Consider the following 24,915-nt stretch of genomic DNA (forward strand, 5'->3'; position numbering starts at 1 on the left):
AAGCTAAGTTGACAAAGTGAAGGAAGGGCATCTCATCAAGGGACACTCAAGTAATCAAGGATAAAATCTCGAAGGATATCAAAGTGAAGTCAAGATCTACAAAGAAGTATCAAAACCCTAGATCGAAGAAGAAGTCTACACCAAAAAGCGTCTTGGGATCCTCAAAAGACCACAAAGACCCTACTCAAGTTGAAAAGACTTATAAATCAAAGTTTCTTGAAGACTATTCATCCTAGAGAAGCAAGATCAAGGACGTTGTCATCATCTTCAAAAGTTCTAAGGCAATTTCCTCTCATTGAAACAAGGACCTTTCCATTGAAAAAGATCATCCAAGAAGCATCAAGACATCATTAATTATCATCAAGGACATCACCATCAAAGGATCTAAAGTGACCTCCTTCCTTGTGGAATTAAGGATCACTCTTGAAGAGATCTATATTCATCAAGGGGAAGTTCTCTATCATCTATATTATCATCAAATTAAAGGAGGCAACAAGTGGAAGAAGCATCTTCACAAGTAAGTATATTTATGTCTGAATCTGTCAAAATGTCTTTTTGCAAGTAAAGCAACGAATTGGTTGGGGTTTCAAACTATCTTGCATGGAAGAAGAGGACAAATCTGAATCTCATTGGAAATGAGGTTATGGATCATGTCAAAGGATCTATCACCAAACCAGCAAAGGAAGATGCTCAAGCACTTGCAAAGTTTATGAAAGGGGAAGTGAAGGCTCAAAGGATTCTCATAGAATCCATCAAGGACCCCCTCATTCCATATGTATCTAAACTCGACACCTCAAAAGAAATATATAACAAATTGGTAGAGGTTTTTTTGTAAGCACTGTAGGAGAAGTTCTCTCTCTAAGGCAAGAACTCTCTAAGCTAAGGATATCTAAAGAAGAAGGAATAACCTCATACTTTATGAGGATATATGAAAATAAGGGATCAACTTCAAGATCTGGGTGAAATAATGTCTTACAAGGAGATGACCATTGTAGTACTAAATGCATTACTAGAGGAGTAGGGTAACTTTACTTCAAGTATTTATGGGAAGAAAGAAGCTACTCCATTCCAGGATCTATGGTCTCTATGCAAAATTGAAGAAACCAGATTGAAGGCAAAAACTGATGTAGGATCCAGTGAGCAAAATCAAGCATATGCTACTATGGCAAAGAGAAGAGGAAATTCTGGGAAATTTGGTCCTTAGAAAAAGAAGAAGAACCTGGCTAAGGTTCAATGCTATGGATGTCAAGAATATGGGCATTACAAAAGAGATTGTCCTAAGCTCAAGAAGGAAAATAACAAAAGAGGTAGAGAAGAAGCCCATATCACCGAAGAAGTGGAGGACGCTGAAAAGAAGAAGTCCAAGGGAGAGGAAGTAAGAGATCTCTACTATGATTGAGATGGTCTTCCTCACCTAGTTCTTTTTAAGATCTTGTTCTCAAGTTCTCTGTTGTAAGATATGGCTATCATGAACCACTAAAGAAAATGATTAGGATGCATCAAGGCATCATAGAAGCATTAAAAGCAAGAGATCATAGAGAAAAATAGATGTAAAAGAAGTCGATGACAATCACCTATGGAAGGATATAGCTCTCGGTAACCTCATTAGAAGCATAAGTGGTACTTATGAAGAAAAACTCATCTAACACAAAGCTCATCATACATCAGTCAAAAGGAAACATTTGTTGGATGAGGATACTCAAGATCCTCTATTGGAATCTTCATTGGAAGGTTCACCAATCAAAAGAAAGCAAGGGTTTCATCAAGAATTCCATCTTATGGGAATTCATGGGATGATGGTATGATGACAAAAGAGGTGAAGCAGATCAAGGGATTGAAGTTCTTTCAATCAAGGAAGCTGCTAAAGAAAGTCTAGATGACCTAAAGGAAAATGAAGTATGTATGCTTGTATTTGATATTACAGTCATGTCATATGGTTGTAGGTAACATGGATAAATGCTCTATCTTGAGAGCATGATCAAAAGAAAGGATCTCCTCCTTTGAAAGGATGCAGGAAGGCATGGGTCACACATTGTCTAGATGAAATCAACATAATATGTCCTCATATGAAATATGAGGTGGTTGACAAAATTGGAGGAACTATGACTGGAAGTTCCTAGAAGGAAATGTGTGAAGAAAGAAAGGAAGAGATCATGAAATATGCAACTATGGAAAAAGGCAATCAACATCCAAGCACATAGAGATTTGACTAGGATATCTCCATGAAAGATACAAGTCTGAAAAAGAAAGAGACCCTTGGTATTATATATCTTTTGGAGATGTGTCAATGTGTATGCAGAATGCTGATGCGAACTAGAAGATGTCATGATGAAAGACCATCACAAAGATATCTGGATGGGCTTATGTAGGGCTGCCAAGGGAAGAGCTATGAATATCTTTCACCACTAATGTCCATGTAGTAGGATGAAAGATCCTTAAGGAAACATGGCATGAAGAAGGTAGCATAGCATGAAGGAAGGCCAGATATGAACTGATGGATCACTTTCCGATGAAAGGAATAATGACATGACTGACTCATGGATGAAAGTGATGGATGGTCTGTGCCCTACGAAGAAGTCCCAAAACATGAAGACTCCTGAATAAAGAAAAGAAGTTCATGACATCGTGAGGAGGAGTTCTTCAAGCAACTGGTTGTCCCATCATCTCCACCTAAAGAGTTGTTGTAGGTCCCTAATTAAGAGGGAGCCTGGAAACAAGTTTCTAACTTGGTAGAAACTTGGAAGCAAATTCCTAAGCCAAGAGGGAGCTTAGGTACATTCCTTCCGTAGGAATGAGTACATTTCTTCATTGGAATAGATATGCCCTCCCTAATTAAGAGGGAGAGACATGTCATTCTTGTCTTCAATTGGGGAGACAAAATGGAGGATTGGGTAAGCATTTGGTATCTGATGCTCTTTGTGGATGAGTTAGGGCATCCAAGATAAGAGTTGTCGTAGAGGACCGATATTCTCTGAGGACTGGGAATCTGAGATAAGAATAGTCCTGGTGGAACATACTCTAAGAGAACTCGGGTGAGGTATGTTCTGAGAGAGACAATGATGAGGGTGTCTATACATCATTGGTCTCGCCAACATTGAGCTTTGATCTTGTGGAGAGATAAAGTTGTTAGTCAAGGCCTTGCTATGTGACAATGTTGGTTGATATGATGCTATATAGATGGGTTACCAATCCAACTCTTGTTATGAGAATTCTTCATTTTGAGAATATCCAAGTACCTTGTATGGATTATGAATACCTCCCTAGTTAAGAGGGAGTGTTGAAAAGTGTAACTAGGTTCGGTCTTCATAATGACGTGTAATTATGATTTTATGTAATTGATGTAAAGAAGAAAAATAAAATTATTTTTGTAATGCTTGTCTCATGGGTTTCATGAGCAAGGAATTTTATTTTTAGTTAAAGCTCCCATTGTGAGCTATTAGGTTTGGTCATCAAGTCATAAAATTCATAGAGTCAATGTCAAAGTTTGAAGACCCATTTTGGGCATGTAATCCATTGTAAAAGAATTATTATTATTACCCCTCCAAGACCTTGTGACAAGCTCTTCTTCATGTCGGCCTAAGGATGCTTCCAGAATGACAAGTTGGCTTACCTATATCTCAAGTCGACTTATATTGATGGACGAAACACTATATATAGGGAGCTCGGCCTCCATTTGAGAACAAGAAATTCGGTCAAGCAATTCTGAAGAAGAAGAAGAAGACATCAAGAAAGAAGCCTCATCATCAAGCGAAGGAGAAAGGAAGTCAACCGAGTCAATTTCTGATCTGTTTTAGGGCTCATCTCTTCCACACATGCGAGATTACAATGTTGTCTATTGCAAAAAAAGGATCAGGTATTACAGTCATATTGAGAGGGTAGTTTTGGGAGAAAACAAGGAAGATCCCAAGCCGAATTGCCAAGGAAGAAATCTCCTTCTAGAGCGAGGAAAATCAAGAGTCATGATTAGTAAAAAGAATAAAAAAGCATTCACTAGCAATTATCATTAGAAGAGAAATCTCTTAATTGCTATGCCCTAGATTTCTCAACAAGATCTTTAGGGAAAGATGCAAACCTGATGCTAATAATTTGCTCCAATGTGGATACTATCTCCCCAGGAGGCAGTAAAGAACATGTTGACCCTGTGCCTGATCCACTGGGCTAAAAACTCTAAAACTCTCCTATGAAGAAACTTGAAAACGTCAATGTGTTTTATTTTGAAGAATAAACACACTGGAATTGTTTAACTGAAAAAATAATACTAACAACCACTAATCAGAATCTTATGGCCTTCACCTTGGGCTTCAAATCCTTCAAAGTTGTTGTCCAATCCTGCAAACTACTCTGAACATGGATATGTACAATGAACTGTGAAGACTGATGTCTCTCAAACCAGGAAATGTTTTAGGAAGCGTCCATTTACTAGACCTCCACTCAACAACACTCCATTTAGATCTTCCAAAATGAAAGCATTCTTACCTCTGAAAGCAGAAATTCTATAAGGCCCCTTCCATAAATGATCAAACTTTCCATGTTTCCCCTTTTCCTCAAATCTGGCATCCCACTTCAGGACTAAATCCTGAATCTTAAAATCATCCTCCTTGACCTTCTTATCATGGATTTGTTTGATTTTGTCTTGGAACAACTGAGACTGTTGATATACTTTCTCTCTTAGTTCTTGTACTTCAATAAGTTGATTAGTCCTCCTTTGAAAATCATCAGGCTCTGCCTCATGTTCCTGCAATAATCTCATCATGGGTAAACTCAAGGAAACTGGGAAAAACACTTTTGTGCCATAGACTAAGTGGAATGGTGATGTACCAATGGACTTTTTGATGTTGATCCTATCTGCCCATAGTGCAAACTTTAACTTGGTATGTGAAGCCTTTTTGTTCTCTTCTAACAATTTTGTTGATGATTTTGATTAGACTTTTGTTAGATGATTCGGCTAATCCATTACCCTAGGGGTAATAGGTTGTTGAGTGACCTAAGGTAACAGGATAGTTCTCACAGAATTTGACCATTTTCGAAAATTTAAAATACTGAGCATTATCTATTATGATTTTTTTAGGGCAACCAAATCTTGAAAAGATACTCTCTAAAAACAAGATTACCACACTATTGGTAGCCTGTCTTGTAGGTATAGCTTCAATCCATTTGGTAAAGTAGTTTGTGGCAGTTAATATCCATTTATGTTGTCTTGAAGAGTGTGGAGGGCATCAACATCAGTCAGAGATTGAGGAGGAGGTGACGCAGAGCATCAGCATCAATCAGAGATTGAGGAGGAGGTGACGCAGAGCATCAGCATCAGTCAGAGACTGAGGAGGAGGTGATGCAGAGCATAAGAGGGACAATGCATAGGGAAGATCAGAGAGACAGTGCAGCAAGGGACGTAGTCCTCACACAGGCCTCACGCAGAAGTGACGCAGTGAAGGTTGAAGGGTCTCCGGGGTGTCAGAATTTCTCCAGAGCAAGGGTAAAAATTGTCTCAGGTGTTTCCCTCCGAGGTGTCCCTATATTCTGTAAAATCGTTCCTTGTAAAGAGATTGTTGCTTAAGATTAATAAATAAACCCTCATCTGCTATACCGATTTTCCCGTTGAGTTTTTCCGGGGACTATTGTCCAAAAATAACTATGTTGTTGTGATTGATTCTTGTGCTTGTATATCATTGTTATTTTCTCTATGCTATTATGTGACAACTGCAATAGAATTTATTTTGATGTTTACTGAAGGGTTTTGTAAATAACTTATTTAAGTAGGAGAAATAAATCAGTTATTGTAGTAGAATTTCAAAGTTTTTCTTTGGCCTCATTTGTAATAAGTAGTTCATCAAGGAAAATCTATTGCCTTAAGGCTTTCATTGTAAATATTTTCCTTGAGTTTGGTTGAGGCCTTTAGAGGCTCTCACTTCTTGTAACGAAATTAATAAAAGGCTGATTTCTTTTTGTGGGAGTTTGGGAATTTTTCCCATGGTATTCCTTCTCTCCATTTAGAGGGAGAAACTTTGTTTGTGGATTGACTAATTTCTTAGTTAGTTGCTCTAATTTTCTTCACTAATTTCTTTTCATGCATGATTAACATGACACTCATAATCTTCTTATTCTCGCACATGCTCAAGATTAGTTTATAGTTTGTCATTTCCATTTTATTCAATACTTGTGCATTCCATTTACAACACATGCAAGTTTTATTTGAGCAAGCAAGTATTTCATTTTGGCAAATTTAAACTATCTCACTTTGCTCTACAAGTTCATGAGAATATTGCTTCAATACTTTTATCAATCCATGTTCATATGGCACTTTGGTCATTGATGGTTATTTCTTGAAATATCTCTTTTGCCATTTCATTTGGAGCAAATTTACTTTATTGCAAGCAACATATTTTGGAACTTGTGGTTTTACATCAAGCTAATTGTTTCACATTTCATTTCCATTGAAAGCTATTGGTAATATTCAATGTTGCAGTAATCATTATCGGGACATTATCGGCTAGGGGAAAAAATCGGGAAAAATCGTAAAAATCGAGAAAAAATCATAATATACAAAAATATTTTTTTTTTCAATTTTTTTAATATATAAAGCATCTACAACATAAAATAAATACATTGACACGTAAATATGATAAAAGAACTAATATATAATATGTTTAATTATAATATCATTTCTAGTGCTACATCACACATAACAGTGAATTATGTCTTGAATAGTAAGTCCTGACTCATGACTCCCAACTCAGCCTCAAAATATCAACAAAAAATATAATAATGTCTCTCATGAGTCATAATGTCATATACAATGAAATGAACCAAATAACTAAAGTCTAATATTACTGATTTCCTCTGCCCCTCTTGCGAGAAAATACAATAGCTTTCCCTTTCTCTCTAGATGTAGATGCCGGTGGAGTTGGCAGTGGACTCTACTGGTGGCAGGGGTCTACTATGTTGCTCCGCCTCCTCCTCCTCCTCCCCCTCCACTACCTCCTGCTCTAACCAATCATCGACAAACTCCATGAGAGGCCTCTCGGCCTCAACCCTCCATGCAGCAGTGGTGTCAATCCCATTCAATGAGATGGCCTCTATATAAGGTATTCTCTCAAGATGCCTCACCCACAATCGAAGATTGTAGTAGATGTAGACCATGTCATTAAGTCGCTGGGACTCCAACCTGTACAAAGATCATGAAATAATAACTATAAAAAAAATATTGTTTAATGAATTCAAAAAATTATTTGGAAATTTGCAATATTTTAAGTTTTAAGTTTAACCTGTTGCGCTTCTTGTTCTGTATTTTTTCAAATACACTCCAGTTGCGCTCGCATCCTGAGGAGCTACATGTTTGGCTGAGGATTCGAATGGCAAGCTTTTGCAGAAGGGGTACCCTGGCACCATACATTCTCCATCATGCATCTACAACAAAATTACAAATAAAATTTTAAATAAACATAACAAAAAAAAATGAAATTTGAAAGTTGAAGCAAAGTATGAAGTTATGAACTTGAAGAGACAATGAAATTTGAAACAAACTAAAAAATACCTGGCATTTTAGTCATCCTATCAGTCATAGCCATGTCAAAGCCAAATGTGCCACCTGCCATGCTGTATGTCTCGATTTCTTTGGAGATTTTTGTACGTTCTACTGGAGATCACACCATCCTCTGAACACAGGTTAAGAATCCATCCATAATCTCAGCATCAAATACGAACCCACATGGGTAAGAAAATGCGGGGTTCAGGTAAATCCCTGCAGCGTGAATGGGACGATGGAATGTGTTGTTCCATCGTTCATCAATCACTTCCCATAGGAGGAGTTGTCTCTGAAACCCCTCATCTCCCTTATCATCATAGTAGGTCCGAATGGTTTCTTTCGCCCTGTCCATGGCCTCATACAAATAGCCCATTGCGGGCTTCTCACTATCAACTAATCGAAGAATCTTTACCAAAGGTTCAGTAATAGTGCACACCTCCTGCACTCCTGCCCAGAAGTCTTCCTGGTATGAAACTAATCTGCATATGGCCTCTCCCTCTGGTTTGCGGCTCATTGTCAAAGCACGCCACTCCTCTAAAAGAAACATTCTCTTCACATCCCACATAGAATTCAAGAGGGATTGAAGAGATATGAAACTGGTGGCAAACCGTGTAATGGTGGGGCGCACCAACTCTTTGTTGTTGGTGAATTTTCTCATCAAGCTAAGCACAGATGTATGATTATATATAAATTTTGTAATGTTTTTTTATGACTCAACAATATCTTTGACAAAGGAAATTTTCCCTATGTCCTCCAACATCAAATCAATACAATGTGCGGCACAAAGTGTCCAAAATAAAGTAGGATGCCTCTCCATAAGCATCCTGCCAGCAGCAACATAATTTGCAACATTGTCCGTTATGACTTGGACAACATGTTCTGCACCCACCTCCAAAATAAACACATCTAGCAAATCACATAAAGTTTTTGCATCTTTGATATGTGAAGATGCATCAACAGATTTCATAAACATTGCCCCTTGGGACAACTAACCAAGAACTTTATAAGGGTTCTTCCCTTTTGGTCAGTCCAACCATCTGACATCACAGTGCATCTTGTTTGTGCCCATGATGCCCTAAACTCCTCCAATCTTTTGGTGCAGTCAATCTTTTCATTTTGAAGAATCCAGCCTCTAAAGTCATCATAAGAAGGGATTTTGTACCCTAGGCCAACAGTTGCAATAGCATCAACAACAAGCTGGAAAAACGGATTATTCCTTGCAACGCTGAAAGGAATATCACTCCAAAGGAAAAATTTGGCCAACAACTTGTTAGCTTGTTCTTTTTCAGTTTTTTTAAGCATTGAAGTGATAGATCACTGTAAACCAGGCGTGGTTCTAGGAACAAAAAATGATGAGGTAGCTACCGGGTTGGTTGTAGATATTGATGTTAAGTAGAATCAATGCCACTTCCTTATTCACCTGAGCCTAACACAGTCTTTGTTAGTTGCTTATTCATTTCTGCTTTGGCCTCTCTATTGTGCTCTAAATTTTCCAATGATCTCATGGCTTTTCAGATGATTTCTGGATTTGTATTTTTGCAAGGCCCTACATCAAATCTAGGGATTTGTGCAAAGTGATATTTCAATCTATAAACTTCCCTTGACATATGCTGCCCACACAACTTGCAAGACAAGTTTATTCTATCAAACCCTCCATCAAGTTCACCAAATTCCCACAGAGGGTCCAATTTCCTTGGCATGTTTGTAACTTGGTTGAACTCTTGACTCTTGAGTTTTAAATTTGTAAGATGAAGTTTGAACTTTGAACTTTGAAGTTGAATGGTGAACCTATGGCAAAATAAGGATTACAAGTTACAAAAACTAAAAAAAAATTACATACATGAGTAACATGACAAAACACATGGAATTTTTGACAATTTAACAAACAAAAACCCCATCAAATCAATTCAAAAATATTTGATAACCCATTGAAATATTTGATAAACAATGGGTTATCCAGATTCCAAACCCAACCAAAAACATAAAAAAAAACCAAAACAAAGTTACAAAACACAAAATTTTGGTGCCCATACCGGTTTGCTGGAGAAAATTCCTCTCCTCCTTAGCTCTCAATCCGTTTTTCTCCTCCAATCAGCTCCCAAACGACCAAGCTTTTTCTCCTAGGTCACTCCAAAACCACGTCGTTGCCGCTGTCTGTCCAAATGAATTTCAAAAAATCATTTTTTGGTCTTATAAACATGCTATCTGCTGGCCCAGCAATAAGTATCCATCAAATTGCGATTTTTTGGTTGTTATCGCGGTTATTTCAAAGACTCTCGATTTTTTCGTAAAAATCGCGGGAAAAAAAATAAATAAATAAAAATCGTTTAAAAATCGGGCAATAAAATCGTTGAAAACTGAAAATCGTGATTTTCCGATAAAATCGCGATTTTTGCATCACTGGTAATATTTACTTGAAAATTTTTTCTCATTGCACTTTCTTTGGAAATACAAACATTCACACATGCATCTCATTTAGGTATTCTTAGTATTAATTTGCATCTTTAATTAATTTTCCTCCAAGCATAAGCTTTGATGAAAGACCTTTTAAGACCCTCTCTATCGCCCAACTTGAGGAACATAGACCCTCTTTTGTGGTTAACACGGTGACCTTGCAGTCGTCACAGCGACAGTCTTTGCCCAGAGGCATCGTGTTAATTTTGGCATGTTCTATGCTTAATAGCAATTTACTTCAAATTTCTTATTAGCCCAATATCAATTTCCAGAATAGCAATCACATCGGCATGATAGTAAAATGCAGATAGAACATAAATATAAACAGTAGAAGACAAGCCAAGACAGGAGGACACAAGTTGTGGCACCAGCCAGGGACAAACCTCAATTTGGGGAAACCCTTGATCAATTCTTCTTATATTCTTCAATAATTCAGCAAAGAGAGAGAGAGTACAAATATACAATTCTGTAATTTTATGACAGCAACTACAAAACCCTAACCAACAAAGTCAAAGTTGGTCAAACAAGCAGATTTGACCTCTAGACAAACTCGGACAATGCTCAGTCAACTCGACCTCTAACAGCAAGAAAATTTAACCCAAAATAGTCCGAAAATACAGTCAAACTTCAGTCAACGCTAGACAGACCTGCGGTCAACCTTTTGACAGTCAACGTTGGTCAAACCTGAGGTCAGATCACCTCATTTTGCGTGCCAAAATCTGCGGCCTGCCAAGGAGAAGCAGTAACACCTAATCCGCAGTCAAAGAGGAGTCCACGCTGGTCAATGCTGGTCAAAATATCTTCCTACAGCCCTAGTCAAACTCGGTCAATGCAGCCCTAATCAGAAAACACTTTGTCCTTCCACACGTGTGAGAGACGCTGCTCCTTTATGCATACCCAATCAAGTGAGGAGAGAGAAGGATGTGAGATGAGATGAGTGAAATAATGCCACAAGGTCTCCTCCTTTTATATGCAACGTTGAGGATAAGTTGGGGGTGAAAAAGATTGTTTTGCTTGCTAGTCGACCTTGACAAATTGTCAAGAATACAAATAAATTCATATCTCCATGAATACATGTCGGAATCGGATGATCATTAGATCAATCCTACACATCTCGAAGAGAGGAATCCAAGAAAAATATCAGTTGCCATAAATGAGGTGACCCATATGGAGTTTGGCCCTAGTTTCCAATTTTAACACTCCCTCTCAACTGGGGAGAACTCCATCTACTAATCCATCTGTCTGTCAGTACTATCTTTGCCATCAATGCACTACACTGCATTGCTCTGCTAAACTATGAAGAAGAAGAAGTGATCGAGAATGTATCATACCATTCTCTACTGACCCAAAATCAGTCCCAGATGAAAGAGAGTGTCTCATACCACTCTTACTGACTCGAAGTCAGTTCCAACTGATCCTAGATCAATATCATCCTAGCATAGGGAGTACGGTAGTACACGTTGCATTCATCGGTAGTACTATGGTCCCTATCCTCATTTCCCTACTCATTGGCTAGATGAGAGGTACTTCCCATGAGTCCCACACTGCATGGGTAGGATGTCTCAGCAGGAGAAGGATGAACCACTCATCCTCCCTACATGTCGCCACGTGGTCTCTCAAGGGAACGTTGAACCACTCACCCTGTACATAGCAAACCACTATGGGAAGGCTGAACCACTCACCCTATGGTTGTTCATCGCTCCAAGAAGTACCCCAAGCCCCTCGAAGTTCCTAGAGCTCAATGTACATATCATACAAGACCCTCATAAGAGGGTCTCTCCACGACTCCTAGTCATTCTCAGAAAGTCAAGAATTTGACCTTTCCCAGGGGCTTTGTCAGAATGTCGACAACCTGCTCACCAATCCCAATATGATGGAGCCTTATTGCTCCTCGTTGTACCATATCCCAGATAAACTTGTACCTGATATCGATGTGCTTGGAGCGATCATGAAATACGAGATTCTCTGATAATCGGATCCCACTCTAGTTGTCGCAGAGGATTACGATAGTATCCAACGTATGTCCAAACAGCTCACTGAAGAGCTTCTCAACCAAACAGCTTCACAGGAGGCCATACTCGCAGCTATGTATTCAGCCTCAGTGGTGCTCAAAGAAACCGACTTTTGCTTCCTACTAATCCAGGATATCGAAGCAGAACCCAAAGAGAAACTGCACCCGGAAGTGCTCTTGCGATCCACCACACTGCATGCCCAATTAGCATCAGAATAACCATGCAACCTCACATCTCCAGCAGTGTATCTCAGTCCATGAGTGATTGTGCCTCGAAGATATCTCAGAAGATTCTTGGCACCAATCCAATGTGAGTGATGAGGGTCAACCATATATTGGCTCAACGTGTTGATTGCAAAACATATATTTGGACAGGAGTTCACCAAGAACATCAGTGCTCCTATGAGTTGACGATACACAAAAGCGTTTCCCAATTCAAGTCCGGTAGCACTACCGCATAACTTCTTGAAGTTAAGCTCCATCGAGGTAGCCATGGGCTTGCAGTCCACCATCCCAAATCTTTCCAACATCTTCACCATGTATTTTCCTTGCGATAGGAAAATTTCTCTTGGATTTTGCCAAACCTCCAACCCTAGGAAGTAGTGCATCAGTCCTAGGTCCTTCATCTCAAATTCGGAAGCCAACTCCCTCTTACATTTGTGAATGAGAAGGTCTGCACCAGTCAAAAAGAGGTCATCCACATAAATCACCAGTATGAGAGGCTTATCATCTTCAACCTTAAAGTAAAGGTTTGGATCGGCTTCACTCCTAGTGAATCCCAGCTTCATCAAATAGTTATCGATCCTCTCATACCAAGCTCAGGGTGCTTGCTTCAGCCCATAGAGAGCTTTCTTCAACCTGCATACATGAGATTCTCGATTATGAATCTCAAACCCCTCGGGTTGTTCCACATAGACTTCCTCTTTAATCGAACCATGCAAGAAAGCGGTCTTGACATCCATTTGATGTAGGTTCCATCCTTGCGAAGCAGCAAGGGCTATGATCAAGCGGATGGTGGTGTATCGAGCAACAGGTGCAAATATATCATCGTAATCCACACCTTCCTTTTGAGAGAAGCCTCAAGCAACAAAGCGAGCCTTGCCAGACATCATTCTTCATGATGGACTCGTATTCTTCATTCATAGCATCCTTCCATACTTGATGCTTCACGACTTCTTCGAATGATGTAGGCTCGTTTTGAATGATGGTGCTCATAATGGTCAAGTATCCCTGATACCTGGTCGACTTCTTGCTTTCACGGAAAGTCCCCCTTGGTGCAATGTGTCTCTCAGCATCTTCGAGAGTCCCCCTAAGCCATGAGGACCTCTTCCTAAAGGAGGAGGGCTCTTGAGGAGGAGGATCAATAGGATCCATAGGTTCTTCAACATCTGACATCGTTCCATCTTCTTTCTCATCCAGCTTCCTGGTATCAGCTTCTTTATCCTTCCTTGGAATAGGAAGATTGTCAACCTTGCTAAGAACCATATCTTCATCAAAGGTGACATCATGACTTATCTTAACTTCCCTTTGACCAGCCACATAAATTCTATAGCCCCTAGAATTTTCGCTGTGGCCCACAAAGATTCCTTTCTTTCCAAATGAACCCAATTTGCTTCTTTTCTCTTTCGCACATGAAAGTATACGGGACTTCCAAAAATTCTAAAATGAGAGACATCGGGTTTCTTACCAGTGAACATTTCTTCGGGAGTCTTGGAGTCCAATGCTTGATGAGGGCATCGGTTTTGAACATATACAGTGGTATTCGCAGCTTCAGCCCATAGAAACTTCGAGAGCCTTTGATCATGAAGCATGGCACGAACAACTTCCACAATTGTACGATTCTTCCTTTAAGCCACACCATTCTGCTCAGGAGTGTATGGTGTTGTGGTCTCCCTCTTAATGCCAGCTTCTCTGCAAAAGTCATGGAATTCATTAGATTCATACTCGGTCCCATTATCAGTCCTCAATATCTTGATTCTCTTCTCGGATTGATTTTCGATCATGGATTTGAAGTGACAGAACCAGGTGAACACTTCATCCTTCTTTTTCAAGAAGTAGATCCAAGTCTTGCGAGAATAATCATTTTTAAAAGTGAGATAATATAGATATCCTCCCAAAGAGTTTATGGGCATCATACCAGATATGTCGGAGTGGACCAACTGCAATATATCTGAAGTCTTGTTATTACTTGAGGGGAATGGTCTACTTTTAAGTTTTCCTTCGGCACATTCCGGACATACACCTTCATGCTCTACTTTGAACTCAGGCATCCCTGTCACCATTTGTCTTACATCAGGTAGAGCCTTATAATGAAGGTGGGCAAACCTCTGGTGCCATAGTTCAAACTGTAGGGATGTGTCGCAAGACATGGCCCCCAATGGACTTCCTCCAACTTGATATAAAGAATCAACTTGAAACCCAAGAGTAAAAGCATCTTTAAAATTATTTTTCCAAACACGTACCTTTCCATCGATGAATGCCACCTTGTAGCCTTTGTCTTCCATTGCCGAAATGGACACCAGGTTCTTCTTGAGATCAGGTACATATAAAACTTCTTGCAAATGGATCGTGTTACCCTGATTCAATTGAAGGGTAACATTCCCTACACCCTTTATGGGATAGGTGGCATTGTCTCCAAGAATAATCTCCAAGTTTGTCTCCTTCTCTATCAAATTAGAGAGAGCTTCCTTGTAACCAGTGAAGTGCCTTGAGGCACCACTATCAATAAGCCAATTTCCCAACGAGTCCGGAGGAGAGGTAGTGGAGAGGGCCGATATAAGATAATACTCATCTTGCTTATTGTTAACAACATTTGATTCTTCATACCTGGAGTTCCTTGCTTTCTTGGAGGGTTGACCATTTCCATCATTTCCTGCATTCCTCTTTCCTTTGCCATTGAACCTGCGATTCCTTTGATTGTTGTTGTTGTTGAAGTTGCCCCTGGAGTGATTGTGATCATCATCATGTGATGTGTCCTTTCTATTTGGACACTCACTCGCATAGTGGCCAAATGTGTTGCAAACAAAGCATCTTCCCTTCCTTCCACCCTTCGATTTGGATTTTCTTTTGAAATGACCTTTAGACCCAAAATTATTTCTCCTTTTGGCATGAGAGTAGAAAGCAGTGGGGTTGCCTCTATTTGAATGCATTTCTTGCTCCACCATTCTTGTCTCTTCTTGAATGCATCTTGACATCAATTCTTCAAACCCTAGAATTCTGTCATTATTGAGAAGAGTGGTTTTAAATATATACCACTTGGATGGGAACCCTCCAAGGGTAGTGATAGTTAGTTCCCTGTCAGGAATGACTTCTCCAATCGATAGAAGATCATTCTTGGTCTCAGTGATCCTTAAGAAGTAGGATTGAATATCCTCGTCCTTGCCCTTCTTAATATCCTTCAACTTATTTTTGAGGAACAAAGTTGATTTACATCACTAACCTTGAACATGCTTACCAATCTGTCGTAGATCTCCTTGGAGGTGTTCAAATCGGAAATGTAGGCCACCAGACACTTGTCAATAGAATCTCTGATAATCTTCTTTCACGTTGACTTCACCCTTAGTGTACTTGTTCTTTGTAGCAGCTGGTGCATTTGATGGAGGCTCCAGGATTTTACCCTTCACATAGTCCAACACTTCTTGTTCTTCCAATGTCAGATCAAGAGACATCTTCCATCCGTGATAGTCAGACTTCTCACGGAGCTTGTCTTCGGCCAGGAAGTGGGATGAGGAACCCATTGAGCCTTTTGTCCTTTCCAATTGTCTTCTGTGATTGCTCTTTCACTCTTGCTTGGGATTTTTCTTCACCTCAGCTCCGATACCATGTTAATTTTGATATGTTCTATGCTTAAGAGCAATTTACTTCAAATTTCTTATTAGCCCAATATCAATTTCCAGAATAGCAATCACATCAACGTGATAGTAAAATGCAGATAGAACATAAATATAAACAATAGAAGACAATCCAAGACAAAAGGACACAAGATGTGGCACCAGCCAGGGACAAACCCTAATGTGGGGAAACCCTTAATCAATTCTTCTTATATTTTTCAATAATTCAGCAAAGAGAGAGATAGTACAAATATACAATTCTTTAAATTTATGACCGCAACTGCAAAACCCTAACCAACAAAGTCAAAGTTGGTCAAACATGTCAGATTTGACCTCTAGACAACGCCGGTCAATGCTCAGTCAACTCGGCCTCCAATAGCAAGAAAAGTCAACCCAAAACAATCTGAAAATACAGTCAAACTCTAGTCAACGTTGGATAGACCTGTGATCGACCTTTTGATAGTCAACGCTGGACAGACCTGCGATCGACCTTTCGTAGTCAACGTTGGTCAAACTTGAGGTCAGATCACCTCGGTTTGTGTGCCAAATCTGCGGCCTGCCAAGTAGAAGCAGCAACACCTAATCCGCAGTCAAAGAGGAGTCCACGCTGATCAACGTTGGTCAAAATACCTTCCTGCAACCCTGGTCAAACTCGGTTAACACAACCCTAATCAGAAAACACTTCGTCCTTCCACACGTGCGAGAGATGTTGCTCCTTTATGCGTACCCAATCAAGTGAGGAGAGAGAAGGATGTGTGATGAGATGAGTGAAATAATGCCTCAAGGTCTCCTCCATTTATATGCAACATTGAAGATAAGTTGGGGGTGAAAATGATTGTTTTGCTTGCTGGCCGACCTTGACAAATTGTCAAGAATACAAATAAATTCATATCTCCATGAATACATGTCAGAATCGAATGAGCGTTAGATCAATCCTACACCTCTCAGAGAGAAATATCCAAGAAAAATATTTGCTGCCATAAATGAGGTGACCCATATGGAGTTTGGCCCTAGTTGCCAATTTTAACACATCGGGTGGTTGGATATTCTAAGGGAAGTATCGTTAATACAGCTTCAGTTGTCTTTTCATGGGTGTCCCTCCACAACTTGTTAGTGTTTGGTAGCATCAGAAGTGCTCTAGCCTTGAAAATTGGTGGAGAGGCTAAGGCACGAGTTCTAAAGAACCCAAAAACCGTTTGGTGAAATTCCACCTGGATTGTATTTTATTAAAATAATTAATATTTTTAATGGAGTTCTTAAGTCTAAACTTAGGGAAATTAAAATATTAATAGATATTAATCAAAATATGGGTGAGAATGATCTAGAAGGTAGATCAAGTCACGTTTTAATCTTAACCGTTGATTAGAGACTTAATCTTAGTCATTGAAGACTCGATAGGAAAAGTATAAAATGGAGGCTTGGGGTTCATTTGGAAACACGCATAGAGAGAGAGAATTGATCCAGAGTTCGATTTATGGGGCTAGGAAGCTGAGAAATTCGAACTAAGTGATCATTCAGCAGCAGAGGGGCAGAGAGAATCCAGAAGGACTTTCCAGAGAATACTGACAGAGAGGCAGAGAGAACTTGCAGAGGCGCAGTAGCCGGGAAAGGCTGACGCTAGTCTAGTCATGGCCTACGCAGTCCTAAGCCAAAGCCAGAAGGGCTAGTGCAGAGTAGAAAAGTTGTCTGTCACGCAAAATCCAAAACTGTTGGAACTATTGGGAACTGCCAGAACAGCCAGGAGAGTTGACGCAGAGGGCAGAGAATATGACGCAGAGCCTGAAAGGCTGACGCAGGGCCAGCGTAGAAATAGTCGGGGTTAGGCAGTCTTGTGCCTGATCAGCCGTAATTCTACCAGGTGAAGTGAGGTAAAACTCACTCAGATTTTCCGCCAGTTTTTTCTCTGTAAAGGATTGCTAGATGAGCATCCTAGATTTGTATTCAAATATTTCTCCTACATAATAATAAACCCTCAGAACTATTGCACCGGTTTTCCCACATTGGGTTTTTCTAGGGACTATTGTGTCCAAAAATAAGTGTGTCCTATGTATCTTGTTCTTTGCTCTGTTCTCTGTCTCATGAGATCAAATATTTAATTAGTGTAGGCTACAGAAGTAATTTGCTTCAGTATTCAGAAGAATAACTTGATGAATGTAATTTAAAAATCAAGTAGGTGAAGTAGATTCAGATTTACTACAGTAGGGATTCCTTCGAGTCTAGGAATTTTCACATGGTATCAGAGGATTGATTTTGAGACAGGAAGAGCAGATCCAATGCTGAGCAGTGAAGCTCAAAGCTGCACTTGGCAACACTTCGAATCCCCTTGAAGGGATTGCGCAGTCCTTATTGGGAAGCAGATCCGAGGAAATCTCTCTCTGAGTGAGACGACAGAGAGGTACAATTTCTAGTTCAGGAGTTTGCAGAGGCAGAGGGAGTGACGCAGTGCTGGAAGGGCACGGTTTCTGCCAGGGCAGAAATCCGCTGAAAAGAACAAAGACATGTAGAAGGGGAATTTTCTCCTCAGAGAACTTTCCGCTAGAAAGCTTGAATTTCTCACTTGCTGAGCAGTGCTAAGCTGTAACTAGAGGAGTTAGTTCGACAGTTGGGTGAGATGACATCGCATAGGCTCATAGATCAGGACAGGTTGGAAGGAGCTTCCAACTATGTCATATGGAAGACCAAAATCTTAGTTGTTCTGGAGGAATATGATCTAGAGGCCCACGTCAAAAGTGTTGTAGTTGTTCTTGCTAACAACAATCAAAAGAAGAAGTACAAGGCCGAGTAGGGGAAGGCAAAGAGGCTCATTCTCGATGGAGTTCGAGATCATGTGGTCTCACACTTGCAGGGCAAGGATACAGCCCGGGAGATGTGGGAAGCCTTGTCGTCACTGTATGAAGGCTCTTTCGAACAGCAGAAGATGTATTTAGAGCAGAAGTTGCAGTGGACCTTGATGCAGAAAGGAGAAGGGGTGAACCTCTATCTTCAGTGTCTTCATGACACTATAGATCAGCTTGCTACAGTGGGGTCCACTCCTTAGCCAACCGCGATGGTGAGGATAGCCCTGAATGGAGTCTTGGATGAATGGCAAGTTTTCGTCCAAAGCATATTGGGCAGAGAAAAACTACCTTCATGGGAGGAGATGTGGGCGGCTCTTCAACAAGAGGAGTTAAGGAGGGACCTAGTGAAGGTCAACCTCAGTGGCAATAGTGGGAGTGGCACAAAGATGAAGGAGGAGGAGGAGAATGCAGCTCTAGCATCGAAGGGATAGCAGAAGCCGAAGCGAAAGAAGGACATTTCAAAGGTGAAATGTTTCAGTTGTGGCGAGATGGGCCACTATGCATCCCAGTGTCCTTTGAAGAAAAAGGATAAGGATGAGAAACATGATCCTAAGGTTGCTTCAGCAAAGATTGACGAAGATGAGTTTGCCATGAGTGCCCACGCATCTCCAGGAGGGAGATGGGGCGATATTGAGTTGTAGTCAAGAGGACTACATGTGGGCAGGATCCTTGAGGAGTCCACCTCTTGGATCAATTCCTTGCTACGGGAGCCCAAGATTCAGCAGTAGCGAGATGGACTTAGTGTCAGATGATGCAGTGGAGTGTTTGGAGGAAAAATGCAGTAGCTTGGGACCAGAGATTGATCAGCACAGAGCAAGGTTGGCAGCAGTGCAGGAGTCAGTCGCAGCGCAGAGCAAGGTTGGCAGCAGTGCAGGAGTCAGTAGCAGCGCAGAAGATTCAGAGGGTCAGAATCAGCAGCAGTCAGATTCCAACATTCATTGTATTATGTTGAACACAGTTAAGTTCAACTAATTTTGGATGTTTTTCAGTTGCTTCTCTCAGCAACTGAGTTGCAGTACGGATGCAATGCTAGAAGTGGCAGCACTAGTAGCATAGCAGATGCAACGTTTGAGAGGGAGTTGTAGTACAGATGCAGCAGTGGCAGTGTCATGGGCAGCAGTACAGTAGCAGCAGTAGCACAGGGTTGGTGGCAGCAGTAGTGTAGAAAGGAAGTGCTTCAAAAACAAAGCAGCATGCAGGTGGACAATGTTGCTAGAGCACTTTCCTCGCTAAGAGGGAGTGTTAGTTTTTGGTAGCATCAAAAGTGCTCTAGCCTTGAAATTTGGTGGAGAGGCTAAGGCACATGAGTTCTAAAGAACCCATAAACCATTTGGTGAAATTCCACCCGGATTGTATTTTATTAAAATAATTAATATTTTTAATGGAGTTCCTAAGTCTAAACTTAAGGAAATTAAAATATTAATGGGTATTAATCAAAATATGGGTGAGAATGATCTAGAAGGCAGATCAAGTCATATTTTAATATTAGTCGTTGATTAGAGACTTAATCTCGATCGTTGAAGACTCAACAGGAAAAGTATAAAATGGAGGCTTGGGGTTCATTTGGAAATACACACACACACATAGAATTGATCTAGAGTTCGATTTCTGGGGCTAGGAAGCTAAGAAATTCGAACTAAGTGATCATTCAGCAGCAGAGGGGCAGAGAGAATCTGGAAGGACTTTCCGGAGAATACTGACAGAGAAGCAGAGAGGCAACAGAGTAGCCGGGAAAGGCTGACGCTGGGCCAGTTTGGGCCCACGCAATCCTGACACAGAGCCAGAAGGGCCAGCGTAGAGCAGAAAATTTGCTTGTCAAGCAGAATCCAGGACTATCGAAACTACCGAGAACTACCGAAAATACCAGGAGAGTTGACGCAGAGGGCAGAGAAGTTGACGCAGAAATAGTCGAGGTTAACCAGTCTTGTGCCATATCAGCCGGAATTCTGCCAAGTGAAGTGAGGTAAAACTCACTCAGATATTTTGCCAGTATTTTCTCTGTAAAGGATTGTTAGATGATCATCCTAGATTTGTATTCAGATATTTCTCCTGCATAATAATAAACCCTCAGAATTGTTGCACCGGTTTGCCTGCATTGGGTTTTTCTAGGGACTATTGTGTCCAAAAATAAGTGTATCCTATGTATCTTGTTCTTTGCTCTGTTTTTTGTTTCATGAGATCAAATATTTAATTAGTGTAGGTTGCAGAAGTAATTTGATTCAGTATTCAGAAAAATAACTTGATGAATGTAATTTAAAAATCAAGTAGGTGAAGTAGATTCAGATTTGTTGCAGTAGGGGTTCTTTCGAGTCTAGGAATTTTCACACAACTCACATTAGAGACTTGTTTCAAAAAAATTGAGAGAAATGTTACATCTAGATAGGTATTTAACTTAAAATTTACCAAGATAATTGCATTCCACATTAGATAGATTGTATATCATTCTAATTTAGTCATCTTGGAGCACTTTTAGATTTACTTGCAATTTTATTGGTTTCATGTACATGTCATGATGGATGTCCTCATTATTCGTTGATGTTATTATCTCTTGTCATCTAAGCACTTCCCTTAACAAGTACAATCTCTATTCACATTTTACAAGTAACACTCTTGGGTTTAGTGAATTTCATTTGCAAACATTGTCTATCTTTCAAATAGCATTCTCCTTATTTTGCAAGTGGCATGGATTTCTATATTGGCAATCTTTCCTTTACTCGCTAAGTTGCTATCTCATGTACTTGTTGTTTGGCTCATGATTATTGAATGATATTGTCTTATTACTTGAGCATTTCTCTACAAGTACATTATTCCATTTATATCTTGCAAGTGATACTTCATCTAACATTGTTCTCTTTTGCAAGATTGTTTGTCATTATATTTTGATTTAAGCAAGTACTTGTTATTTACTTTGAGCAAATCATTTGTTTAAGCACTAGTCTATAATTGTATATCTTTTGAATGAATCATTGAATGTTGCTCATATATATCTCCATGTTCATATCTTGGAATCAAGTTGATTGTGATAAGCTCTCCATTCATTTTAATCTCATAGAAACTCACATTTCATTCACTAATCTTCATTAGGGACCACCCCCCTTAGCTTTAACTAGGAGAGAGCTTTAACGAAGAGAGTTGGGAATAGGTGATGGTCTTTTCTCTTAATTTGTCACCAAGTCGTACCTTGTGATGTTGAGCATTTTTCCCACATTAACTAGGTGTGCAAGTGAGGCGGCAACAGGGCATATGTCAACCCACTTTCTGCAAGATGGGTTTTGAGGGAAGCCCTTGATAAACCACTACCCATGCAAAGACTTGAAGCTTGCAGCTCAATTGGAGTAACCAAATGTTGTGCAGTAGGCAGATCCATCTACCTTAGGGTCAGAAGACATCCATCTAGGATTCAACCAAAGAGATAAAGGGTGCTTCTGATGCAAAAGAGAGAAGAATCTTGGAATAATACTGCTGAAGCAGTTTCCCAAATCTCCATTCCCGTTCTCTCCATAAAGGCCTCTATATGTCAATATTCAGTTTCTGCTGATCCTTTGGAGGCAGCAACCCCATATTAATAGCAAAATCATTTATAAATAATAGAGGTCAATAGGCTTCAAATCCATTGCCTTCATTGAAGGGATTTGTTTTAAATTCATTGTTCTGTTCATCCATAAATTCACAAAATTAGCATATGTGTCATTTTATAGATCATATCTAAGAGGCTCATCAGCAACGTTGTAATGATAAACATTTTACAATATGAAAAACCAATATTTAGCAGGGAATCAAAGAAAAAAAGATCACCACACCATTTCAGGATTGATAAATTGATGGCTCTTTGACCAGTGTTATATATGTATATATTACTAGGTGTTTTTAGTCAACACTGGTAACCAGGGCCAACCAACCTGAGATATTCAGTGAAACAGACGTGTCATGAGCTATGGAAGTCATCCTTCTAAGAGGCCACAAGTGGGTGGCATCTATTCCACTGAAGTTGTCCAAGACTTGCATCTGAACCCAACTGCAAAGACAAGCACAAGAACAATCACATGCCAGTAGATTGTTTTAAACCCTAGTGAGGGCAATAACGGCACCCCTCTTTCACGAACCTGGCATTCCACCATTGAGAATGTTTATCAAATTTTGAATTTTCTTATAATTAAATTATTGAGCTTCATATTTTTCTATTTTACGGTGGGATTCTGGTATAATGATTAGAGTTCTTCAAAAATCTATTTATACCCTATCTATTTATTTCCACTTTGTAACATTCCCTTCTTCAATAAACTTTGCATTTGTTTTTGTATACAAGTTCATGCTTATCATAGTGTTATTGGTATGGAGTACTTTTGGATGTATAATGAAGCTGATATGCTCTTCATCAAACAGTTAATGCAGCATAGAAGAAAGAGAGCATATATCGGTTCCTTGTGTTAAATGGCCATAATGTTGAAGCAGATATGTAGTAAAATATAAGTAATTGATTAGTTTCTTCCTTGTAATAAATTTGTCCTTTCTTAAAAGAACGTTTCTCCGAGCCATTTCCAAAAGTCAAAAAATACACATCTGACATCTTGTGTGGGATCTTGTTTAAATATTGTATGAAACTTTTGTTGTTGTAGGTCATCTCTGGTAAAATCCTAACAATTTCTATTAACTCTTGTGATTCTAGAGGCTCTTGACAGACAACTCTCCCAGGCTAAGGAATGCTTTAAGATACACAATATATGGAAAATCTGGCATATTTGATGCAGAGAGATTTATTGATGTCATGGAGGCCTTTGAAACATTTATTACAGCAGCAAAAAGTGGGGGGGGAGAGGAAATGTTAGGCAACATGGCTAATCTTGGGATACTACAAGTTCGCTCACAGCCTTCTCTTCCTGGTCCAATCCAATATGCACCAGATCAACCTCAACAAGAAGTTCAGACAAGAGCTGCTTTCGCATTTCTCCTATCAGAGGAAGGTGACTTTTTCCGGGAGTTCATTTTAGATGAGGTATGATCTCTTAGACATTTTGATTTGTAAGTCCATGCTTTTAGTTATATGTCTCGACTATTCTAGATGAAATGTTCCATTTTAGATGAAGTCATACACCTGTTACACATATTGATTTACAAGTCAATGCTTAATAGTTATCTGTCCTGACTATTCTAGATGATATGCACCTTCTAATTGTTTTAAATAATGGTGATATTTTTGCCACACACGGAAGATTGCATTTTCAAGATCTGCTGATATTCCCCTGTATTAGATTGTGAAGTCTTCCATTCGTGACCGCAAAGCCAACTGATGTGCAACAATATTTAAAATGACACAGGAAAAATGTTTGCATATGTTGAAAACTGTGCTAGATAGTAGATGTTAATTGTCAGTGTTCTATGCTATTATAATCAATTAAAACAATTTCATTCACCCCAGTAACAGTTAAGAAATTATAGATAGACCACTAAACAGTAAATGCACAATAGAAGATAGCCAAACACAATGAGACACACAGATTTAGATCAGAGACCAGGGCAAAACCCCACAAAGGAGAAAACCCAAAAATTGATTCTTTTTCTTCTTAGTCAAACAATGTTTAACATGAGATACATAGTCCAATAGTACATCCATAAACCAGTCAAAGTCAACCTTTGACTATCCAAGTCAACCAAATCAAAATACTCAAATTAGAGAGAGAAACAACAGCAATATTTCCTTGTCAAAAGGCCGAACTTCAGCCTGCAACTTCCACAGAAGATTTAGTCAAAGTCAGTCAAAGCATAGAAACAGACCCCAAATTCAATCAACACAGGCAGTCAAAGATTCGGTCAAAAGGCAGAATATTCCCAGTCAGTCTCAGTCAAACAGATGTCAAACAGTCCTGTAATTCTTGGTCAAACAAGATGGTTGACCTGTGGTCAAAAGAGAGGGTTGACCTGCGGTCAACCTCAGTCAACGTGCCCAGAAAGAGAGATGAATTCGATGGTCAAATAGAATCAAACCCTTCGGCAAATTTTGGCCTCCATCCACAGTCCAAAACCCTCAGTCAAACAGAGACAAATAGCCCAAGTCAACGCAGGTCAAAAGAGAGAAAAGTCTGGTCAACACAGAAAAGAGAAGCTTCTTAGACTCCTTCGCATGTGTGAAAGATCTCCTGCGATTTCAGATCAAACTTGCTTGTGATGTGATGCTCCAAATGACCTCCAAAGATGGTCAATTTCCAGTTGTGGGGCCGACTTGTCCATCTTTGGGCCGACTTGGCCAAACTTGTAAATGTGACT

The 24,915-nt window shown here is 39.7% G+C and overlaps 1 protein-coding gene across 3 annotated transcripts in view; it reads left to right on the forward strand.

Annotated features, from left to right (window-relative positions):
- Positions 1 to 24,915, forward strand: part of LOC149187038 (Protein kinase superfamily protein) — a 409,207-nt gene that overhangs the window by 268,240 nt on the left and 116,052 nt on the right. For all 3 annotated transcript variants that reach the window (XM_089411266.1, XM_089411265.1, XM_089411264.1), the window contains exon 11: positions 23,321 to 23,647. In XM_089411266.1, coding sequence (XP_089267392.1) covers positions 23,321 to 23,647 — 327 coding nt within the window. The remainder of the gene's footprint in view (positions 1 to 23,320; positions 23,648 to 24,915) is intronic.

This window comes from Pinus tabuliformis, chromosome 3_1 (genome assembly GCF_031772625.1).
Source record: "Pinus tabuliformis cultivar Carrire ecotype Pingquan chromosome 3_1, CPIR1, whole genome shotgun sequence".
NCBI classification, from domain to species: domain Eukaryota; kingdom Viridiplantae; phylum Streptophyta; class Pinopsida; order Pinales; family Pinaceae; genus Pinus; species Pinus tabuliformis.